The sequence below is a fragment of the Panthera tigris genome, chromosome D3 (genome assembly GCF_018350195.1).
Source record: "Panthera tigris isolate Pti1 chromosome D3, P.tigris_Pti1_mat1.1, whole genome shotgun sequence".
Taxonomy (NCBI): domain Eukaryota; kingdom Metazoa; phylum Chordata; class Mammalia; order Carnivora; family Felidae; genus Panthera; species Panthera tigris.
The window spans coordinates 46,743,172-46,762,885 of NC_056671.1; the positions used below are offsets into that span (position 1 = coordinate 46,743,172).

The 19,714-nt window shown below is 40.2% G+C and overlaps 1 protein-coding gene across 3 annotated transcripts in view; it reads right to left on the minus strand.

Annotated features, from left to right (window-relative positions):
- The window catches only part of OSBPL1A (oxysterol binding protein like 1A), a 242,774-nt gene that overhangs the window by 205,491 nt on the left and 17,569 nt on the right, over positions 1 to 19,714 (minus strand). For 2 of the 3 annotated variants that reach the window (XM_007075995.2, XM_042963240.1), the window contains exons 2-4: positions 18,337 to 18,459; positions 10,988 to 11,073; positions 9,633 to 9,707 (exon numbers count right to left, since the gene is read on the minus strand). In XM_007075995.2, the coding sequence (XP_007076057.2) occupies positions 9,633 to 9,707; positions 10,988 to 11,073; positions 18,337 to 18,457 (282 nt within the window). In that variant the 5' untranslated portion in view covers positions 18,458 to 18,459. Of the gene's footprint in view, positions 1 to 2,028; positions 2,225 to 9,632; positions 9,708 to 10,987; positions 11,074 to 18,336; positions 18,460 to 19,714 lie in introns of those variants that run through there. The other variant, XM_042963241.1, reaches the window with a different exon arrangement.

Here is a 19,714-nt window from a genome sequence, read left to right on the forward strand (position 1 = left end):
CCTGATGGCAGCCCTAGACTTGAGAGGATAGTTCTTAATAAGTTTCCCGGTGATGCTGGTGCTTTTTCCACCAGTCATTTCTTCCTGTTTTGGTAAATGATGTATCCTCTAAGGCCTTCCAGGCACAAAATGACCTGGTATGATCTTACATGCTATGTCCAATCTAGCAAGCCTTCTTATCTAGAGCCTTCTACTGTCTGCAATGGCATTTCTGGCATTTTGACATCTATAGGGGGCCACTGCTTTTTGTCCATGCTGCTAAGGAAGCACCCAAGTAAAAATCTGTACCATCAAAAAAAGTCAATGATGAATGGTCAGAAGCTGAAGAAGTCATGATACCTTGTCCAGTTTTCTGGACTTGAATCAGTTTTGGACTGAAAACTATTAAAGGAGAGACCTAATTCCAGAAGGAAAGATTTTGCAACACCAAACCAAACCTACACAGCTACGAATTTCCTAGACTATTCCCAAGGGGACAAATGACCTTTTATTCAAGTAACTACACTGGGGAAAAGGGAATATCCAGACATTTCAGGAATTGTTAGGTATAAGATCCAAGCTGACACTGACACCAAGAGACCCAAAGTGTCATCTGTCTCCTTAGTAAGGGGGCATATGCGAGAGTGAGAGGATAAATGAAACCTTGGCCCAGGTCTGGCTCGCAGTGCATACACTGGGTCCACAATGACATCTAATAGTCACTCCCCGAGTCTGTGAACACATAATTGGAACACACACACTCAGTTGTTGGCAAAGTGTCACATGGCTCCCTTGGTCTATAGTGTAAGAGCCAATGGAAGGCTCTAAAATTGCCCTCCCCCATCTCTTGGCCAAGATAAATCAAAACTAATATCCCATATGGGGAGAAATGGGAGAAATTAGTGCCACCCTCAAAAACCTCAAATGGCGGGGGTGACAGTCCCTACCATATTTCCATTTAATTCACCAGTCTAACACTGCAAAAACCAGAGGAATGTGGAGGATTGCAGAGGACTTGCATAAACTCAAATAGCCCCGATCGTAGCCACTCTGCCAGACATACTGTGTTTGCTGGAGCAAGTTAATACTACTTAAGGACATGGTACGCAGCAACTCATCTGACAAATGTAGTCTTTTCTTTCCCTATTAGGAAAAAAGATCAAAACCGGTTTGCATACCCATAGACAACAGGATACACGTACAGTTTTGCCCCAGAGCCATTTGGTCATCCCGCAGAACATCACACTGGGGCCACTTTATCAATGATATGTTATTAGAACCAAATGAACAAGAAGAGGCTAGAATGTTGAAAGCCTTGGTAAGACATGATGCTCTAGGGAGTGGGAAATAAATCTTGGGGAGAATTCAGGGACTATGTGATGTCAGTAAGTTTTTAGGCGTTCAGGGGTCTGGGTGATGCCAGGACACTGTCTCCTAAGTAAAGAACAAATTATTCCATCTTGCACTTCTCAAAATGGAGAAGTACAATGTCTGATTGGTTTCTTCCAGTTCTGGGCAGCACAGTCCACACCTGAGGATAATGTAGCAACCACAAGCTTATGAAGGGCATGACCTTTGCAGACCTCCAGTGATGAGGGCCTGAGTCACAGTACTGGGTAACCCACGAAGAGCAGACGTGCAAGCCAAGGGGAGGCTGTATCTAGAATGGACAGCACAGGAGGGAGAAAATGATTCAGTTGTGGCCCAAAGGCCAACTACAGCCAACAAGGGCTATAGTCTGCCCCACTATCATCCTTCCTCCTGCCCACTGGGACCCTGAAGAGGCTGCTCCCCAAAGCGTATGTAGAAGTGAATCTGAGCAAAATAAAAGGTGAGCTGTGGTCCAAGCTGTGCTGCACCACCCAGACTCACCCTGAGGAACAAGGGACTTACTTCCCTAGATGCTAGGAGTGACCAAGACACAGCTGTTACCTTTAGTCATTTCAGGGACCGTCTCAGCTGAAGAGGGCTGCCTTGTACAAGGTCCTGTCCCTTCCCAGGGCAGCCTGTATCCACTGACTGACCATCACCGGTATTGTGTTCCCTCACCTCCAAGTGGGACAGTTCTGATGGGTCATCTCTTCTGCAGAGCTCCCCATCATTGGCTGAGGCGTCCCTTAAGAGTACATCACAGATTGACTTCAGCCTCTGCCCACTCCTGCTTCCTTCCTTCCCTGCTACAGTGTGATCCCACAGCACTCCCATTGACCTGCTGCAGCTCAGCAGGCTTTCCGGGAAGCGCAACCTGTAAGAAATAGCAATATTTATGCCTATAGTTCAGAGTTGTCATTCTCTATTAAATGAGACGATACATATCAAGTCATCTGTGCAATGCCTGATATACAGTAGGCATTTAATACATACTCGTGAGAGATGGGATCTTGAAGAACAAGACAGATAAGCTTATATAAACCCCAGGATTATATGTATCTTCTATATGCCAGGCGATGACAGATATATAGTTCCTGAGACACAGAACATAGGAAGCACGTATTTTTAAAAAATCTTTTTTTGATATTTATTTTTGAGAAAGAGAGAGACAGAGAGATGGAGACACACAATCTGAAGCCAGCTCCAGGCTCTGAGCTGTCAGCACGGATCCCAACACAGAGTTTGAATTCACGAGCCTCAAGATCATGACCTGAGCCGAAGTCAGACGCTTAACCCACAGAACCACCCATGCGCCCCAGGAAGCATGTATATTAAATGTATTCTCAGATCTGCTGGAAAATAGTAGCCAACACAAAATTCAGTACCACAATCCCATTATTTACTATATTGATTGTATCCCTATTTTGTACTGATCATACAGATATAAAAATTTCAGAATTCTAACTGCATTTAAAAAATAAAGGAATACTAAATACATCTTAAAATTCTGGTATATTAATTTTTATTATAAAACACCAGCAGGGGGCGCCTGGGTGGCTCAGTTGGTTAAGCGGCTGACTTCAGCTCAGGGCATGATCTCACAGATCCTGGAGTGAGTTCCAGCCCCCCCTCGGGCTCTGTGCTGACAGCTCAGAGCCTGGAGCCTGCTTCAGGTTCTGTGTCTCCCTCTCTCTCTGCCCCTCCCCTGCTCACACTCTCTTTCACTCTCTCAAAAATAAACATTAAAAAAAAATTAAAACAAAACAAAAACACCGGAGTTCACTAATTACCAAGAAAAGCCTCACAAAATTTTGGGAGATTTTATATATTCAAACAGACAAGAATGTAAAGTACTTTAATAACAAATGAAATCCCTTTTCAACTCTTTGTATTTATTAAATCACAGAATCTATCATATTTTAAATTATATTCATGGCAAAGGATCACATCAAAACAAGATAATTGGATTCCTTTCATGAGCACATGAAAGTTTAATTAGAAAATTAAACTTTTTGCAAAATTCAATCATACTCAAATATTAAGCACATACATTTTAAAGTTTCCTATGTGATGTACCCACTTAGCATCAGCCAAGTTTTCTAATATAAGAGATGATATATATGCTAATATTTGAATCAAAGGCCCAACTTAGCACAATCTCATGTTCGAAGTTCAAGAATATAGTAGAAATGGACAAATATGTAAAGAAGAACCAAGTACAGATAAATGAACTGATCTTATGTGGGTAAGATGGACAGAAAGACATGTGCTGTGCTCATCAATGATACAAAAATTGAAATGTATTAACTCCTTGAAAGCAAGATTAATGCACTCTAGTAATAAAAACATACACAGCAGTAACTACCAAGTAGAAGATAAAAGAAGGTGATGTAAATATTTAGGAAATCTGGAAAAAGCATACCTTTCTTCCAGCTGCAGTAAGTCAGGAAAGAATTTATGCAGACAGCACCTGAACTGCACTTTCAAGAATGGGTAGACTTGAGCCATGGGAATCAGATAACAACATTCTTACACAGAAGAAACAACTGGTGCAGGGCTATCAAGAGCAAGAAGTTCACGCATGAATCAGGCAAATTAAACTATTTGCAGCTCATTTTTGAAATCCCATAGAGTATAGCAATTTACCCACTATATTTTTTTACTGTAAATGTTACATTTTTCTCAGCTTTAGCAAGACGCCATACCTGGTTCACAAGGATCAACATATGAACAAATAGACTGTAATGGTGTAAAATGTACTAATTAAAACATGCTTATTAATCACATACTTACAGGGCTCATTCATGGTAATTTATGCAAAAATTAAAGCTAGTCATTAGATTTATGTTGTTTCACACATAGAAAATGTGAAACAAATAATAAACTCATTAACTTGTGATACACACTCACAAATCCTCCTAGTATTTTAAAATAACCTTTAGGGATATTAAACTATGGTCAGTAATCAAATAAGCCCTCTACCATAGTTAATTTACCAGATCATTCAAATAATCAAAAAAAAAAATCAGGATAAAGGGGAAAGCAATTTTTGGCTACGGAAGTATGAAAAGATCAGAGAACGGTCATCCTGAAAAATGAGTATAAAAATGAACAAAACGAAATCATTTCATGGTGCTGGATATTCAGTTAAGACAAACAACAAACTGAGAGGCAACTCAACAGGAACTAGAACACCAGGCAAGATCATCAGGCATCATTAGCTTTGAAGCCACAGGCCATTCCTATCCCACACCCACCTCCATATCTCCTAATACCACCACATTGTGGGGACAGGATTTCAACATATGAATTTTAGGGGGACACATTCAGTCCCAAACAGAAACAATGCTAAAACATTAAAACATTTTTAAAAAAAGAGCAGAGATATCAGGCCAGGCATATTCCAGATTTCACAAATGAAGACCAGACAAGTTAATAAAAAAAGAAAAAAATAACCTGAAGGGAGACAAGTCAGAATTCAGAGCTGCTAAAACACATTATAAAAAATGTCCAATTTTGGGGGCACCTGGACAGCTCAGTCAGTTAAGCATCTGACTCTTGGTTTCAGCTCAGGTCATGATCTCATGGTTCGTGTATTCAAGCCCTGGTCAGACTCCACACTAATGACAATGCAAAGCCTGCTTGGGATTCTCTTTCTCTCCCTCTCTCTCTCTCTCTTTGACCCTCCCCTGCTCACTCTGTCTCAAACTTAAAAAACAAACAAAAAAAACACCAAACTTTTAAAAACTGTCCAATTTTCAATAAAAACTTATGAGACAAAGAATCAAGTTACCTTTAATGAGAAAAATGTTGATTATAGAAACTGACTTTCAGTTGACTATGTTAAATTTAGCAGATAAAGAGTGTGAAACTATTTAAATACATTCAAAAAGTTTAATATCCAGAGAAATTAAACTTTTACACTAAATACCTCTGTAACACAAAAGGCAGTAAAGGAAGAACAAAAGAACAAAAACCTGAGACATAGAAAACAAATACAATATTGAAGATGGAAATCCAAAACTGTTATTAATTAAATGTGAATAGACCGAACACTAAATCAAAAGGCAGAAATTGCCAGACTGGATAAAAACACACAACTGAACAGGTGGCCAACAGACACATAAAAAGATGCTCAATCACTCATCATCAGGGAAATGCAAATCAAAACCACAATGAGATAATCACCTCATACCTGTCAGATTGGCTATAAAAAAGACAAGAACAAGTGTTGACAAGGATGTGGAAAAAAGGAACCTCCATGCACTGTTGGTGGAAATGTAAATTGATATAGCCACTGTGGAAAAACACTATGGAGATTTCTCAAAAAATTAAAAATGGCAATACCATATGATCCAATAATTCCACTATTGGGTATTTACCCAGGGAAAATGAAAACACTAACTTGAAAAGATGCACCCTTGTGTTTACTGCAGCATTATTTACAACAGTCAAGACATGGAAGCAGCCTAAAAGTGCCCATCAATAGAAGAATGGATAAGGAAGATATAACACACACACACACACACACACACACACACACACACACACACACACACACACACACACACACACACTACACAGCCATAAAAAGGATATGATCATGCCATCCGAGACAACATCGTTGGGGCTGGAGGGTATTATGCTAAGTGAAATAAATCAGACTGAGAAAGAAATACTCATAAATGGAGTCTTAAAAAATGAATGAACAAAAATCAGCATCAGAATTATAAATACAGAGAACTGATGGCTGCCAGAGGGGAGGTGGGAAGGGGGTGGGTAAAATGGATGAAAGGGAGAGGGAGATACAGGCCTCCAGTTACGGAATGAGTAAGTCATTGAAATAAGCAGAGGATAAGGAATATAGTCAACGATATTGTAATAGTGATGTAATGGGACAGATGGTGGCTACACTTGCAGTGAACGGAGCAAAATATACAATAAGCCTGTCAAATCGCTAAGTTGTACACCTGAAACTAATGTAACAGTGTGTCTACTAAAGAAAAACTCACACAGTTGTATGCTGTCTACAAGAAACATTATATTCAAAGATACAGAGAAGTAGAAAATGAAAGGAGTGGAAAAGATACACAATGCAACCAGTAACCATGAGATAGCTAGAATAGCTGTATTAACATAAAACAAAATAAACTTTAGGACAGGAAATACTATTGAAGGCAAAGGCATTTTGTAATGATAAAAAAAGTCAATATGTGAGGAAGATACATGCCATATATTCCATATAACCCCATTTTGGATATGGACCTAACAGAGTCCCAAGTCATGAAGCAAAAACTGACAGAACTATAGCTAGACTTCAATACCACACTCTCAATACTTGATAAACACACAAAATCAGTTAAGGGTAAAAATTTGAACAACCTTACTAACTAACCCAATGGACATTTATTGAATACTCCACCCCCAAAACAACAGAGTATACATTCTTTTCAAGCACTGAAGGAACATTCTCCAGGACAGATGTTGTATCACAGATTAATTCCTGATACCTTTTAAAAGAATGTTATATTCTTCAATAAATAATTCAAAGTATGTTATATGATTATAAGAGAAATTAAATTAGAAATCAGTGATGGGAGAAATCTGGAAAATTACAAATATGTGGCAGACATAGTTCTAAATCTATGGGCAAAGAAGAAATCACAAAAAAATTATAAAGTATCTTAAAATAAACAAAAACATGTCAAAATGTATTGTATCAGCTAAAATGAAAATTTATAGCTTTAAGTGCCTGTACTAGAAAAGAACAAAGTGGGACACCTCAGTGGCTCAGTCGGTTGAGCATCTGACTTCGGCTCAGGTCATGATCTCACAGCTCATGGGTTCGAGCCCCGCGTCAGGCTCTGTGCTGACAGCTCAGAACCTGGAGCCTGCTTCAGATTCTGTGCCTCCCTTTCTCTCTACCAACCTCTGCTCATGCTCTGTCTCACTCTCTCAAAAATAAATATTTAAAAAAAAATTTTTTTTTAAAGAAAATTGACAAATCCTTAGCCAAATTAACCAGTGGAAAAATCCACAAATTAGCAAACACAAATGAAATAAGGGCTATCATTACCAATCCAACAGATATGAAAACAATGGGAGAATATTATTAACAACTTTATGCCAGCTAATTAGACAATTTAGGTGAAATGGAAAAATACCCAGAAAGACAAAATAACGAAAACGGATTCAGTAAGAAAAAGAAAATTGGAACAGATCTACATAAAGTAATTAAGTTGTTTCAATAATTTAAAATCTTCCCACACAGAAAGTCCAAGCACAGATGGCTTACCTGGTGAATTCTATCAAATATTTAAAGAAGTAGTAAAGCCAATCCTTCACAAACTATTTCAGAAAACAGGAGAAAAGAACATGTTCCATTTCCCTTCTATAAGGCCAGTATTACCCTGTTACCAAAGCCAAATAAACACATTTCAAGAAAACAGTACTATAGAGCAGGATCTGTCATGAATACAGACCCAAAAAAATCCTGAAAGTATTAGCAAACAGAATCCAGTAACACACAAGAACAATTATTGTCCAATATGAAGTAAGATTTACACAGGAATGTTTAATATCCCCAAATCAATTAATGTAATATGCCACAATAATAGACTAATGAAAAAGTCACATGATCATCTCAAAAGACAGAGGAATAGCATTTGACATATATTCATAATAAAAACTTTCAAGAACCAGGAATAGAGTAACACTTCCTCAACCTAATAAATAGCTAGGAAAAACTTACAAACACCATACTTACTGGTAAAAGACTAGATGCTATTCCCCCAGGATCAAAAAACAAGGATTTCTGCTCTCAACATATTTATTCAATAGTATACTAGGATCTAGCAAAGTAAAGGGTAGAGGTTGTGGTGGGGAAAGTATCCAGCTGGAAAGGAAGAAGTACATTTGTCTTTATTTGCAGATAAGATCCAGTGTAGACAATGCTATGGAATTTATAAAAAATCTACTAGAATAAATGAGCTCAGCAAGTACACAGGACACAGATCAACAACAAAAAAATCAACTTGTCTTTCTATATAGTTGCAACAAGGAATCAGAAAAGGAAATTAAAAGAAAAAATTCCATTGAAAATAGCATCAAAAAGAATACAATGCCTAGAAAACAATTTAACAGGAGAATAAGATCTGTACATTGAAAATTTCAAAACACTGCCAAGAGAAATTAAGGATCTAAATAAAGGGACAGGCATTTCACATTCATGGATTGAAAGACTCAATATTGTTAAAGTGGCCATTCTTCCCAAATGGGCCTGAGATTCTAGACAAGACAACCTCAAGTTTCCAACAGGTGTTTTTGTAGAATATGACCCTAAAATTTATATGGAAAAACAAACTTTTGACTGAAAATAGCCAAAATAATGTAAGTCACTGTTGGAAAACTCAGACTACCCAATATCAAAATTTAATTATAAAGCTACTGCAATAAAGGTGGTGTAGTACTGATGTAATGATAGACATAGATCAAAGAAACAGAATAGAAAGTCTAGAAATAAACCTCACATTTATGATCAATTCATTTCCACAAGGGTGCCAAGGCAATACAATAGGAAGAGAGTCCTGTCAGTAAACAGTTAAAAGATTAAAGAATGTGGCATAGCCATAAAATGGTATGTTCTTCTGCCATAAAAAGGAAGAAATTACTGATACATGAATGCTACAGCATTGATAAACTTCAGTAATATCATGCTAAATTAAAGAAGTCAGACACAAAGCTTGTATGATTTCATCTATAAGAAATTTCTAGAAAAGAAATTTCTAGAAAAGACCAACATCCTAGAGATAGAAAGCCAATCGGCGGTAGCCTGAGGCATGGGAGAGCAGCAGGGAATGAACACAAACAGGCATGAGGAAACTTTCTGAGCTGATGGAAATGTTCTAAAACTGGACTGTGGGGATGGCCGGACAACTGTGTAAAGGTACCAAGAATCACTGAAATGCGCGCTTACGGTAGGTGAGTTTCATGCACCATAAAATTATACCTCAATGAAGCGTTTTTTTTTTAAAAAAGGAACAATCAGGAGTTCCCCATCCCAAAGGACACGAGTGGGGACAGAAGGAGTCCCTGTCAGGAGGCCAGAGTGGAAGTAACCTGACCTCACTTTTCATTCTAAGAGCTTGTGACCTTGTGACCCAAAGTGCTGGTTTATGTATCTGTTGTGGCTTTTCTCAGTTGCTATTCAGAGCCATAAAAAACATAGGCGACTGCCCCTCCAAATATTCCACTTGCAAACACTGAACATGGAATGTTCTCACCTTTCGTCCTGTAAAGGCAGCTCGATGAAGTGGCGTGTCTCCCATGTCATTCAATACATTCACTTCTGCACCAGCCTGAACAAACGTGAAAATGTTAGATATCTTCCACGTGTCAAGAAATATTAAATATTTCTTTTTCAAAGACTTTTAAGTAATCTCTACACCCAACGTGGACAAACTTATAAACTTGAGATCAAGAGTTGCATGCTGAGCCAGCCAGTAGCCCCCAAAATATATTAAATACTCCAAAATTAAAATAATTAATATTGATTGGTTGTCACCACTAAAATTCAATTTAATTCACAGTAAAACAATAAAGCTTCCTGAAAGGTAAAAGTCTACATGATAGGTAGAAGAGTAAAAAGTTTACTTTTCTTTAAAAATCTATAGACTTTCACTCTACTTTAGAAACCCAAATATTAAAAAAGAACTGTCTGAATGAAACACGACATTTTGGGGGCACCTGAGTGGCTCAGTGGATTAGGCATCTGTCTCTTGATTTCAGCTCATGTCGTGATCTCACATTTATGAGATCGAGCCCCTCGTCAGGCTCCGTGCATGGAGCCAGCTTGGGATACTCTCTCTCTCTCCCCCTCTCTCTCTTCCCCTCTCCTGCTCATGCATGCATGCTCTCTCAAAATAAATAAAGAAAATACCACATTTTCTCCACCAATTTAGTAAGTTCTCAGGAAGAAAAAGATACCACTATTTAAATGTACAGTTTACTAATTAAATTTGAAGACACAATTTCAGAAATACCAATATGTGAAAAAAATCATAGAATTGAAAATTGTGAGGTCTTAAATCATATGGTGCTCATTAAGAGATTCTGACATTTTTTAATCATTTAAGATGTGCTTTGGTTATTTTTTAACTGTTATATTAAAAAACAATAGTATCTTCAAATTCGTACAACCATTTTTGCAATTTTAAAAAGTCAGTAACAGAAAAATCAAATGACTAAGAAAACAGAATTTTAATCATCAGGCTAACCTAATTCATGTACTTAGCAAAGAACAATTAAGTGTGTTAGTGATGAGCTATTGCTTTAAATAAGCCACTATGGTTAGTTGGCTTTTCTAAGACTTTCATAATTTCTGTAACAGCAATATTTATTTTATTCATTTAAAAATTAGAGCCATAGGGGCACCTGGGTGGCTAAGTGGGTTAAGTGTCCGACTCTCGATTTCAGCTCAGGTCATGATCTCAGATTGTGGGATGGAGCCGTGCATCAGGCTCTGCAGTGAGCATGAAGCCTGCTTAGGATTCTCTCTCCCCCTCTTCCTCTGCTCCTCCCCCACTTGTGCATGTGATCACTCTCAAAAAAAAAAAAAAAATTAGAGCCATATACATACCTTTAACAGATCCTGGACTACTTGTCTATGTCCAAAATAGCATGCCAGATGAAGAGGTGTCCACCCCAAATTAGACTTACTTCTTCCTAAAAGTGGAAAAATAGAAGGCATTTTTAGATGTTATTTAGGTAATTTTATACTAAAATTTCTCTTTACCAAGGTACCTCCATACATTGGCCAATCTCCCCTTCATATTGCACTGCTGATAAACGAGGGACGAGACAGGACGTAGTCAGAAGCATAACAAGTGTAATAGATTAGAACCCACAAGCCCCAGATTCTGGTGCCACCTTCCTAACTCACTAACTCAATGTCCTCATTCTTAAAAGGGTGGGGAGAGACACGATGGGGGTGACATTCAAAGTAGATAATCTCTAGTTGGCTCCAAGGTTCTGAGTCTCTAACCATCTTACCATCATTTAACAAAGATGTGGTTCTCTTGGCACAGCATTTCATAAAAAGCACCTCTCTTTGAAAACCTGTGCCTTGTCAGGAGGGTGAATGGAAATACGGAATTGATAAAGAATCTTTTCTGTAGCATTTGGAAAATTGTTAACTCTGTAGATAGTGACATAAAATGGAGTCCTGACTCCAGATAAAATCTCAAGTAATGAGGATATGGGTTACCAGAGTGGTAGAGTTCTACTAAATAACAAGAACCAAAATTAAGAGCAATGAAATGTCGGATCCCTGATGAGGAGAGGTACAGAAGAAGGGAGTGCGACAAAAACGATACAATTCAATTCAGGAAGAAAAGGCGGGGGCACTGTAGCTTAGAGCAGCAATAGCTCCAAAAGGTTACCAAAATTTCCACTCAGGCTTAAGGGAATATAGCCTATCAAATTCCAAAGCCCAGCACTCGGGAGGGTCTACCAAAGCCCAGGAGTATGCTGTCGCCTGTGGGGCACTCCTCTGGAGGGGCTGAAGGTTTAATGGCTGCCCTTGCTTCCTGGATTTCAGGTTTTAAGCCAATAGAAACCCCAGGCACCAGCCTCAGTGTACCCGGAACAAGCCTCGGACAGCTCCCTGAGGGACTGCTGCCACCAACAGTGTCCTGTGTTTGTGTGCCACTTACCCAAACTCCTACAATGATGTCCCCTAAAATGTGTACCCTCTGGAACCTGTAATTTTGGTCAATGAATCCTATAGCCACGGACTGTTTTGTGGAATGTTTACCTTCTGTCCTTAAGTGAAACCTGATGTCCTTTTCCTGATGACAAGGACTCTCCTTTACCCCTCAGGTGGTCTCCCCTCCCCCAATTCCCACACTCACTGGTCCTCCCACGACAGAAGCCAACGCTGTCTGTAGTCAAGGACTCCACTCATGTTACAACTCCTTTTGTGAGACTTCTACCATTAAGCCTGAAAACCTTCTCTGCTGTCATCTACCAGCCTCCCACTGGCTCGCCCCTCACCAAGTAACTCTGGGGGACAGTCCTTCTCCCCATGCAAACCCTGCCACTGCCCTAGGGGTGTCTACTAGTTGTTCAGTATGCCGGCTCCTCTGTTTCTCAGCTCCCTCACTTCCCCACAAACTTTGCCTCTGCTTGATGTTAACCCCCAGGGCCAGGGTCAGGGCCTGGGTATCACTGTCATTTCTGAGCTAATCAACTCCCACTTTCCAGCTTATTCCCACAGGTGTACTCCCAGACTTGTTCAGCTGAATCAGCCCTTCATCCTTTGATCACTTCTCATGTATGTAAACACCTCCATCTTTACTTCCTTTAACAAATCCAGCATTTTGATCCCTTACTTTAACTTCTTTGCCAGTCCCCTCAATAATCCTGTCGCAGTAGCCTACAAAAACCCCAAAGCCTGATCAGTACACTGGCTTGATTTTCCTAGAATCACACCAGGTTGCTAAACAGTGGGAGAACAAAACTAACAGAACCCTGTAGATTCCCAGCACCTTAAACTCCGGATCTCCTACTTCCGCGAGCCTCTAGACACTGCCTGGAAATCCTTTTTAGAATACCCTCTTCAAGGGGCTCTCCTACAGTCCACAGCAGCGACTTCAAGTCACGACTGTTCTCAAGCCTCTTCCCCAAATAACTCCCCTTAGCAAAGGGCCTCCGTCTCTTAGCTTCACAATGAGGGGTAAAGTTTTCATGGAATTCCCTGGGCTTCCTGGAGCCAAATGTACCACCGTACCCCCATCTACAGGCGTTCTTCCATCCTTCCCCCCGTAGGCCTAGACTAACCCAGACCTTGTGCCCTGGACTCCACCCCTTTCTGCTTCTGAGGCACTTTTCTCCTTTATCTTCCGCCTCTCCCTCCTCACTTATGAGTAAGGAGGAAGTAAACACTTGGGTCCCTTCTTACAATCAAGAGCAACAAAAGCCCTCTGATGGCATCCTCCCTACCAGCTACCGTGCTCCTCACTCTTCCTTCCCTGCTCTGCCTTCACTTACTTTTTCCACCCCATTTACTCCTGTCAGCCCCCACTACCCATGGCAGACTAGGGTCATCTCCCACCTTGTCATTCAAATGGTCCTCCAGTTTTGATCCACAAATGCTATCACCAAGTCACAGGGACACTTTTTAGCTATCACAACACCGGGTCACTGCATATAGCATTGGATAGTATGGCCCACAGGCCTTCCCGGCTGCCACAGCCCTGCACTCTGTAGGGTTTCTCGTTGCCCCGACACTTCTTTAAGGATCTTTTGGAAGCTCCACTGTCCAATTAGTCCTTCATTATTGGTATCTCCAATAACGGCATCTCCTGGCCCTCTTCCACTGCTTTCATTTTTTCTGTGGTACAGACTTCAAAATCCATATTCCATCTTTTTACGAGACACCTCCATTTGGATGATGCAAAATACTTTGTGCTCAAAAGGCACAAAACTGAGGGGTGCCTGGGTGGCTCAGTCGGTTAAGCATCCAACTTTAGCTCAGTCATGATCTCGCACTTCATTGGTTCAAACCCCCCGTCGGGCTCTATGCTGACAGCTTGGAGCCTAGAGCCTGCTTCGGATTCTACGTCCCTTTCCCTCTGCCCCTCCCCCACTCATGCTGTGTGTGTCTTTCTCAAAAATAAACATTTAAAGAAATTTAAAAAAAAAAAAAGCACAAAGCTGAACTTACCCTGTTATAGGTACAGTTGACCCTTGACAACACTGGCTTTGAACTGTGTGGGTCCACGCACATATGGAGTTTAGCTGACAAAACACTTTAAATGTATTTTCCTCATGATTTTAACATTTTTCTCCAGCTTACTTTTTTATAAAAATACAGCACATCATACACACAACACATAACATATGTGTAAACCGAGTTACCAGCAGGGCTTCTTCCTGGTCAACAGCAGGCTATTAGCAGTTAAGTTGCGGGGGGTGGGGGTGGAAGTCAAAAGTTCTACGTGGATTTTTTTTTTTTTTTTTTTTTTTTTTTTACTGTGCAGGGGGTTGGTGCCCTTTCACCCTGCATTCTTCAAGAGTCGACTTTACACAGTCACTGAAATTATCTCTACCCCTTCCCACGTGTGTTTTCACAATGAATTGCCGTTATTCACCTTGTTTCTCAGGTCATAAACAAGCAACACTCTTGCCCCCTTTCTCCTTTTCACACCCACATTCAGGGTGCCCTACCGATTCCACCCCCTAAATGTTAATTATATCTGTGTGTTGCCATTCACATTGCTTTCACCCCCAGCGAACACCTAACAGCTAACATGAACTGAACTGGTCTCCTCACATCTGAGGTTTCCAAGAAATCAGAATTTCCAAAATCCTACATGATTCTTAAAATACTTCATTCTTTATTAGTAAAAAGTAAAGAGTAGTAGTAAAGTTAGCAGTAAAGAGTATCTTTTTTTTTTTTTTTTAATTTTTTTAATCTTCATTTTTGAAAGAGAGAGAGAGACAGACTGCAAGCAGGGGAGGAAAAGAGAGAGGGAGACACAGAATCTGAAGCAGGCTCCAGAACCAACGCGGGGCTCGAACCCACGAACCGTGAGATCATGACCTGAGCTGATGTCGGAGGTTTAACTGACTGAGCCATCTAGGTGTCCCAAGAGTATCTTTTTACTACTTACCACGGATATCCAAAAAATTTTGTTCAACAAATAAGAAATGTCAAATTGAGGAGTATTTACAAAGGACTGTACCCTACATAGAATGCTGAAACACTGGGAAACACCAGCAGATACTATGGTAACATTCACATAACTTCACATTCAGAATTTCCAGCAAAGCGACAGGACACCACTACAGAATCACGTGTAGACGTGGACAACATATGTTTTTATTTCGAAAGACCCTGTTTTGACCTCACTTTGCACTTAACCGATTACGTTCTTCTCACCAGCTTATCTTGTAACTCAGGCAGAAGACCCAGCAGGCAAAGCATCCTGGAACGGGTACCAAAACCAGCCCCTCGAGCAAGGGGGCACTGCCCAGACATGCCCATGCAATGCAGGACTAATCCCAAGACAATCCCACCTGACCTTTATTCTTTACTGCCCACCGGCACGCACCCACCACCCTTTGTTCCACATTTTCCTCATTCAAACCTAGAAGTATTTTCAGCACTTTGGAGATAGCCAAAGACACTAGCCTGTCTCCTGGTGTTGGCCTCCTGGAAACAAATCCCTTTCTTGTTTTACCACCACTCGTCTCCCTCTTTGGATTTTGTCAGAAGTGAGCGCCTGAACCCCACAGAGCCACGGGCTCTGGCACCCTTGGGCCTCGGTTACAACTTTGCTTCCAGAACTTATATCTCAGAACACTGTTAGAACCTAGCTAAGTGCCTACTCTAACAGGATACCTGTAGGCCAGCTGAGAGAAGTCATGGGCAGCTATCAGGAAAGTCAGAGGCCTGTTCTGGCAGCACTCCACAAGACTCCGGGTCAAACCACACAGACCCATGGAGGCAGGAGCCCTGACCAGAAACCTAAGACCAAATACAGAAGAAAAGGTGCAAAACTCTGCTTCTAATTAGAATCCTCGCCTGAGTACTGAATGTTCCACCTCCTAGTTAACAACTGTCAATGACAGATAGAAACCCAGCCCCCAGGGCAGGCACCTCCCTCCCAGCCCTCCCGCCCTCTAGCTCACCACTCTCACATCTCCAGACTGTCTTTTTTGCTTTAATAAACTTTCCCGCTTTTGTAGCTCATCTGCTGTGTTACGTATCTGTCCTTGAATTCCGTGACACCTTTTGGGATGGACTGTGTTGAGATCCCAGAGCCAGGGGCTCCCCAGTTCACCCACCAATAACACCACTCAGAATTTACATAAAGTATACTGTGCATATAAACATTAATTTTTGCAAGAAAGTCTCACCATTAGCAATAGACAGGACCGTAAACACACAACAACAGCTATAAGGAAAACAGATTAGATCCTTTTTCCCCCTATCCTAGAAATATTGGCCTTAACCTTCAACTGCAGGCCATTGTTTCCTTCTGTCACTTTCAACTTGACATCGGTAATTCCTTCCAACCAATAACATCTCTATGTTGATTGTTAAGCTTTAATTCTTAAAGAATTATAGTACATTTTACCATTTTCTCAATGTCTCAGGGTTTGGAAAAACAAATCAGATAGCAAAGAAATCCTAGAAATGCCTGGTGCAAGGCTATCTCCACGGGGAAACACTACTCATATCCAGTCCCCTGGCCCCCATTCACTTCTACTGGTGAACTGCACATCACCTGGTAGGTCATCTTCTACATAAATCCTTTAAAACTGCCCTTAAGACAAAGTCTGACTGACAGGAATAATGATGAAATTTTGAAGAAGCATTCACATCTATTTCACAGTTTTACATTTCCCATTAGATGACTTTCCACCAAGTAGCCTGGATATATAGGTAAGGATGGAAAGGGTAGATAAAGGGTCATTAGGATTATCAAATGCCAGGAATGTTTCTGGCATTCAAAATAGAATCCCAAGATAAAGATTAAGAACTAGCCTTTGCTGAAGGACCAGGAGGATTTTTACAATTCCTTTAGCATACCAAAAACAACTATTTTCTGGACAACTCAGATCATAGTTTTCTCTCCGCTGCAAATATAATAATCCTTCCCCAACATGGGTGAAGACATAAGGTTTATTGCTCTAGGACAGAAGAATGTGACCCAGCAGAATAAAATATGCATCGGGGACAGAGGACTGTGAGAAAGGCACAAATGAAGAGATATGGTGCTCCTGTTCATGAGCCCAGAAAGCGAGATAAATCAAGGATACACCAAGAACAGGCAAGTGGCATCTGGGATGACAGAGAAAGATATCCTAGCAACCACCTATCCCAGCACCCACCTGCAAGGTGGCCACAAAGTAATAGTCACGGAGCACTACTTGTATGACACACGGAGAGACACGAGTTTGAGTTTGTCCCAAGGGTCAGCTACAAATGCTTCAGGAGCACTGGGAAGACAAGGGTCACTGAGGAATCAAAGGCTATAGACACACACAACAAGGCTCATCTTTATTTTTAAACACCAGCTTGGGGGAGACAGGGCAAAGAGTTGAGAGGCTCTGGAAGACCAATCATTTATCAAAAAGCTACAAGATCGAGAAACCAAAAGATTAATATTTATTTAGTCCTCCATACTCCAAGAAGGAGAAGGTGCTAGTTGAAATATAAGAGCCATTTTAGAAGATACATTTTATTTCTCTGCACACCTGAGCATAATACATACAACCTTGCCACAGGTGCATTAGGATTTGGCTGCTATGTACCTTCCCTCACCCTTCCTGCCTGCAGGCCCTTGCCACCTGGACTGCCTCTCACCTCAGGACCTTGGCACATGCTGTATCTTCTCCCTTGAACACTTTTCTTCTCTATTTTCACCTGGTTAAGTTCTACACACTCTTTATAGATCACCTTAGAATCATTTCCTCTAAGAAGCTAATCCTTCTAGGTCCAGTTACAGGCCTCTCCTATGGGATCCCATGACACCCTGGGGTTCCATATTCTGGTACATATTTTGAAGTGTAGACTAGTCTATTAATCCTCTACACTAGTCTCAATGAGGCCAGGGATCCTGCCTAACACCACCTGCAAGGTACTTCACAGGACTCTGGGCATACACTGAACACTCAAACTGATTGATTTAACCATAATACCCTATCATAGCATGCATCTTGTAGGCTCAGGGTCACTCTTGTAGCTGATAAAATTGTCAGAGACCCTAAACCTTAAGACGAGATCTCAATTTCTCGGACTTAGAACTACGAGGTACTACTAGGTAAAACTACTCTTTTACCTACTCTTATGAAGACTCTTTCTAGAAAAAGATCTGGGAATTTATTTCTAGCAAGACCAAAAAGATTAGTGCTAAATAAATGACAGAGTTGTGCATACTCACAAGAAAAAGCTAAAAAAACTCACTCAAAGCTTACCTTTGCAATTAATGTCAGCAATTACTTGATTTTTTTCGATGGTTTCTAATAACTGTCGAACTTCTTTAGCATTGCCATTTCTGGCATGATGGAGAAGCTCCTGTTCTGCTTCAGTATTCATTTCTAGATTTAAAAATAATAATATTACTATTGAGTGATATAATTACCTTTCGTATACTATCTGCTAATACAAAAAAAAAATTCACTTTACAAGTAATAAGGACGATGTAAGAACTAAGTGAATCAGTTGCAGGGCCAGAACTTGACCTTCAGACTCCTTAAATTATTGAAAAAGTGCACTAAACATTTGGGCAAGTTTCTTAAGCTCTCAAAGCCTCAGTTTCCTTATCTGCAAAATAACCAACCTCATGAGCTGTTATATCATATTTGACAGAATGCTCTTAAAGGTATGAAATATTTTGCAAATGGTTAACACAAACATTATATAACTAGATATAAAATTAAAATGTGGTCATTACAATAAAAATATCATAAGGCTGAAACATTAACACATTTAAAACTTGTGCAAAACATCCTGAATAGGAAAAAATCAAATTACAGATAAAAATCCTGGAGTGACCATACTTACAATTCCTTTGTTTCCTCTTTCATATTTTACTAAGCTTCAAAATAAATATAGAGCACTACAACCAAATTCAAGCCATTTGTCAAAATAAGTAGCAATTCACAAAATATAAATTTCTTTCTTACTAATAAATGCAAATAAAACAATTTTTTGCCTACAAGATTAAATAAAAAAGGTTATACACCTGAAACTAATGCAACATTGCATGTCAACTATAATTCAATTAAAAAAAAAAAAAGATGAAACATGCCTAATACTGTCATGGACAGGATATAAGCACCACTTGTCAATATCAAGCAAATTTCAAAATACACATACACTTGGGGGAAGATTCTACTAAAATGACTAGAGTATGGAAACACCAGCAATCTGTCTGTCTCCCCACCTAGATAACAACTGTACTGGCAGAATCTGCCTGATATAACGGTTTTGGAACTCTAGGATCTTCTGAAGGCTTACAACCACCAGGGAAAGCTTGGAAGGGAACTGTGGTTAATTTATGTCAATTTAAGCTCTTAGCAAGGCAGCAGCTACCCATCTCCACCCTGAAATTCCCCCAGTGCATGCATTCCTGGAATGGCTTACAGGAACCAGGGTGAACAAAAAGATCCCCGAACTCCAAATATTGGAGAGCTGAGCTCTGATACACTGCTGCTTCTGATCAGAGATGCAGACAAGGAAGCAAGTAGACACACTTGCATGCACCACCTCTCACTGCTTTAAGCCCCTCCAGCAGACTGAACTTCCAGGAGATTTAAAGGACCAGCATTCATTTTTGTCCCCACCCCCCAC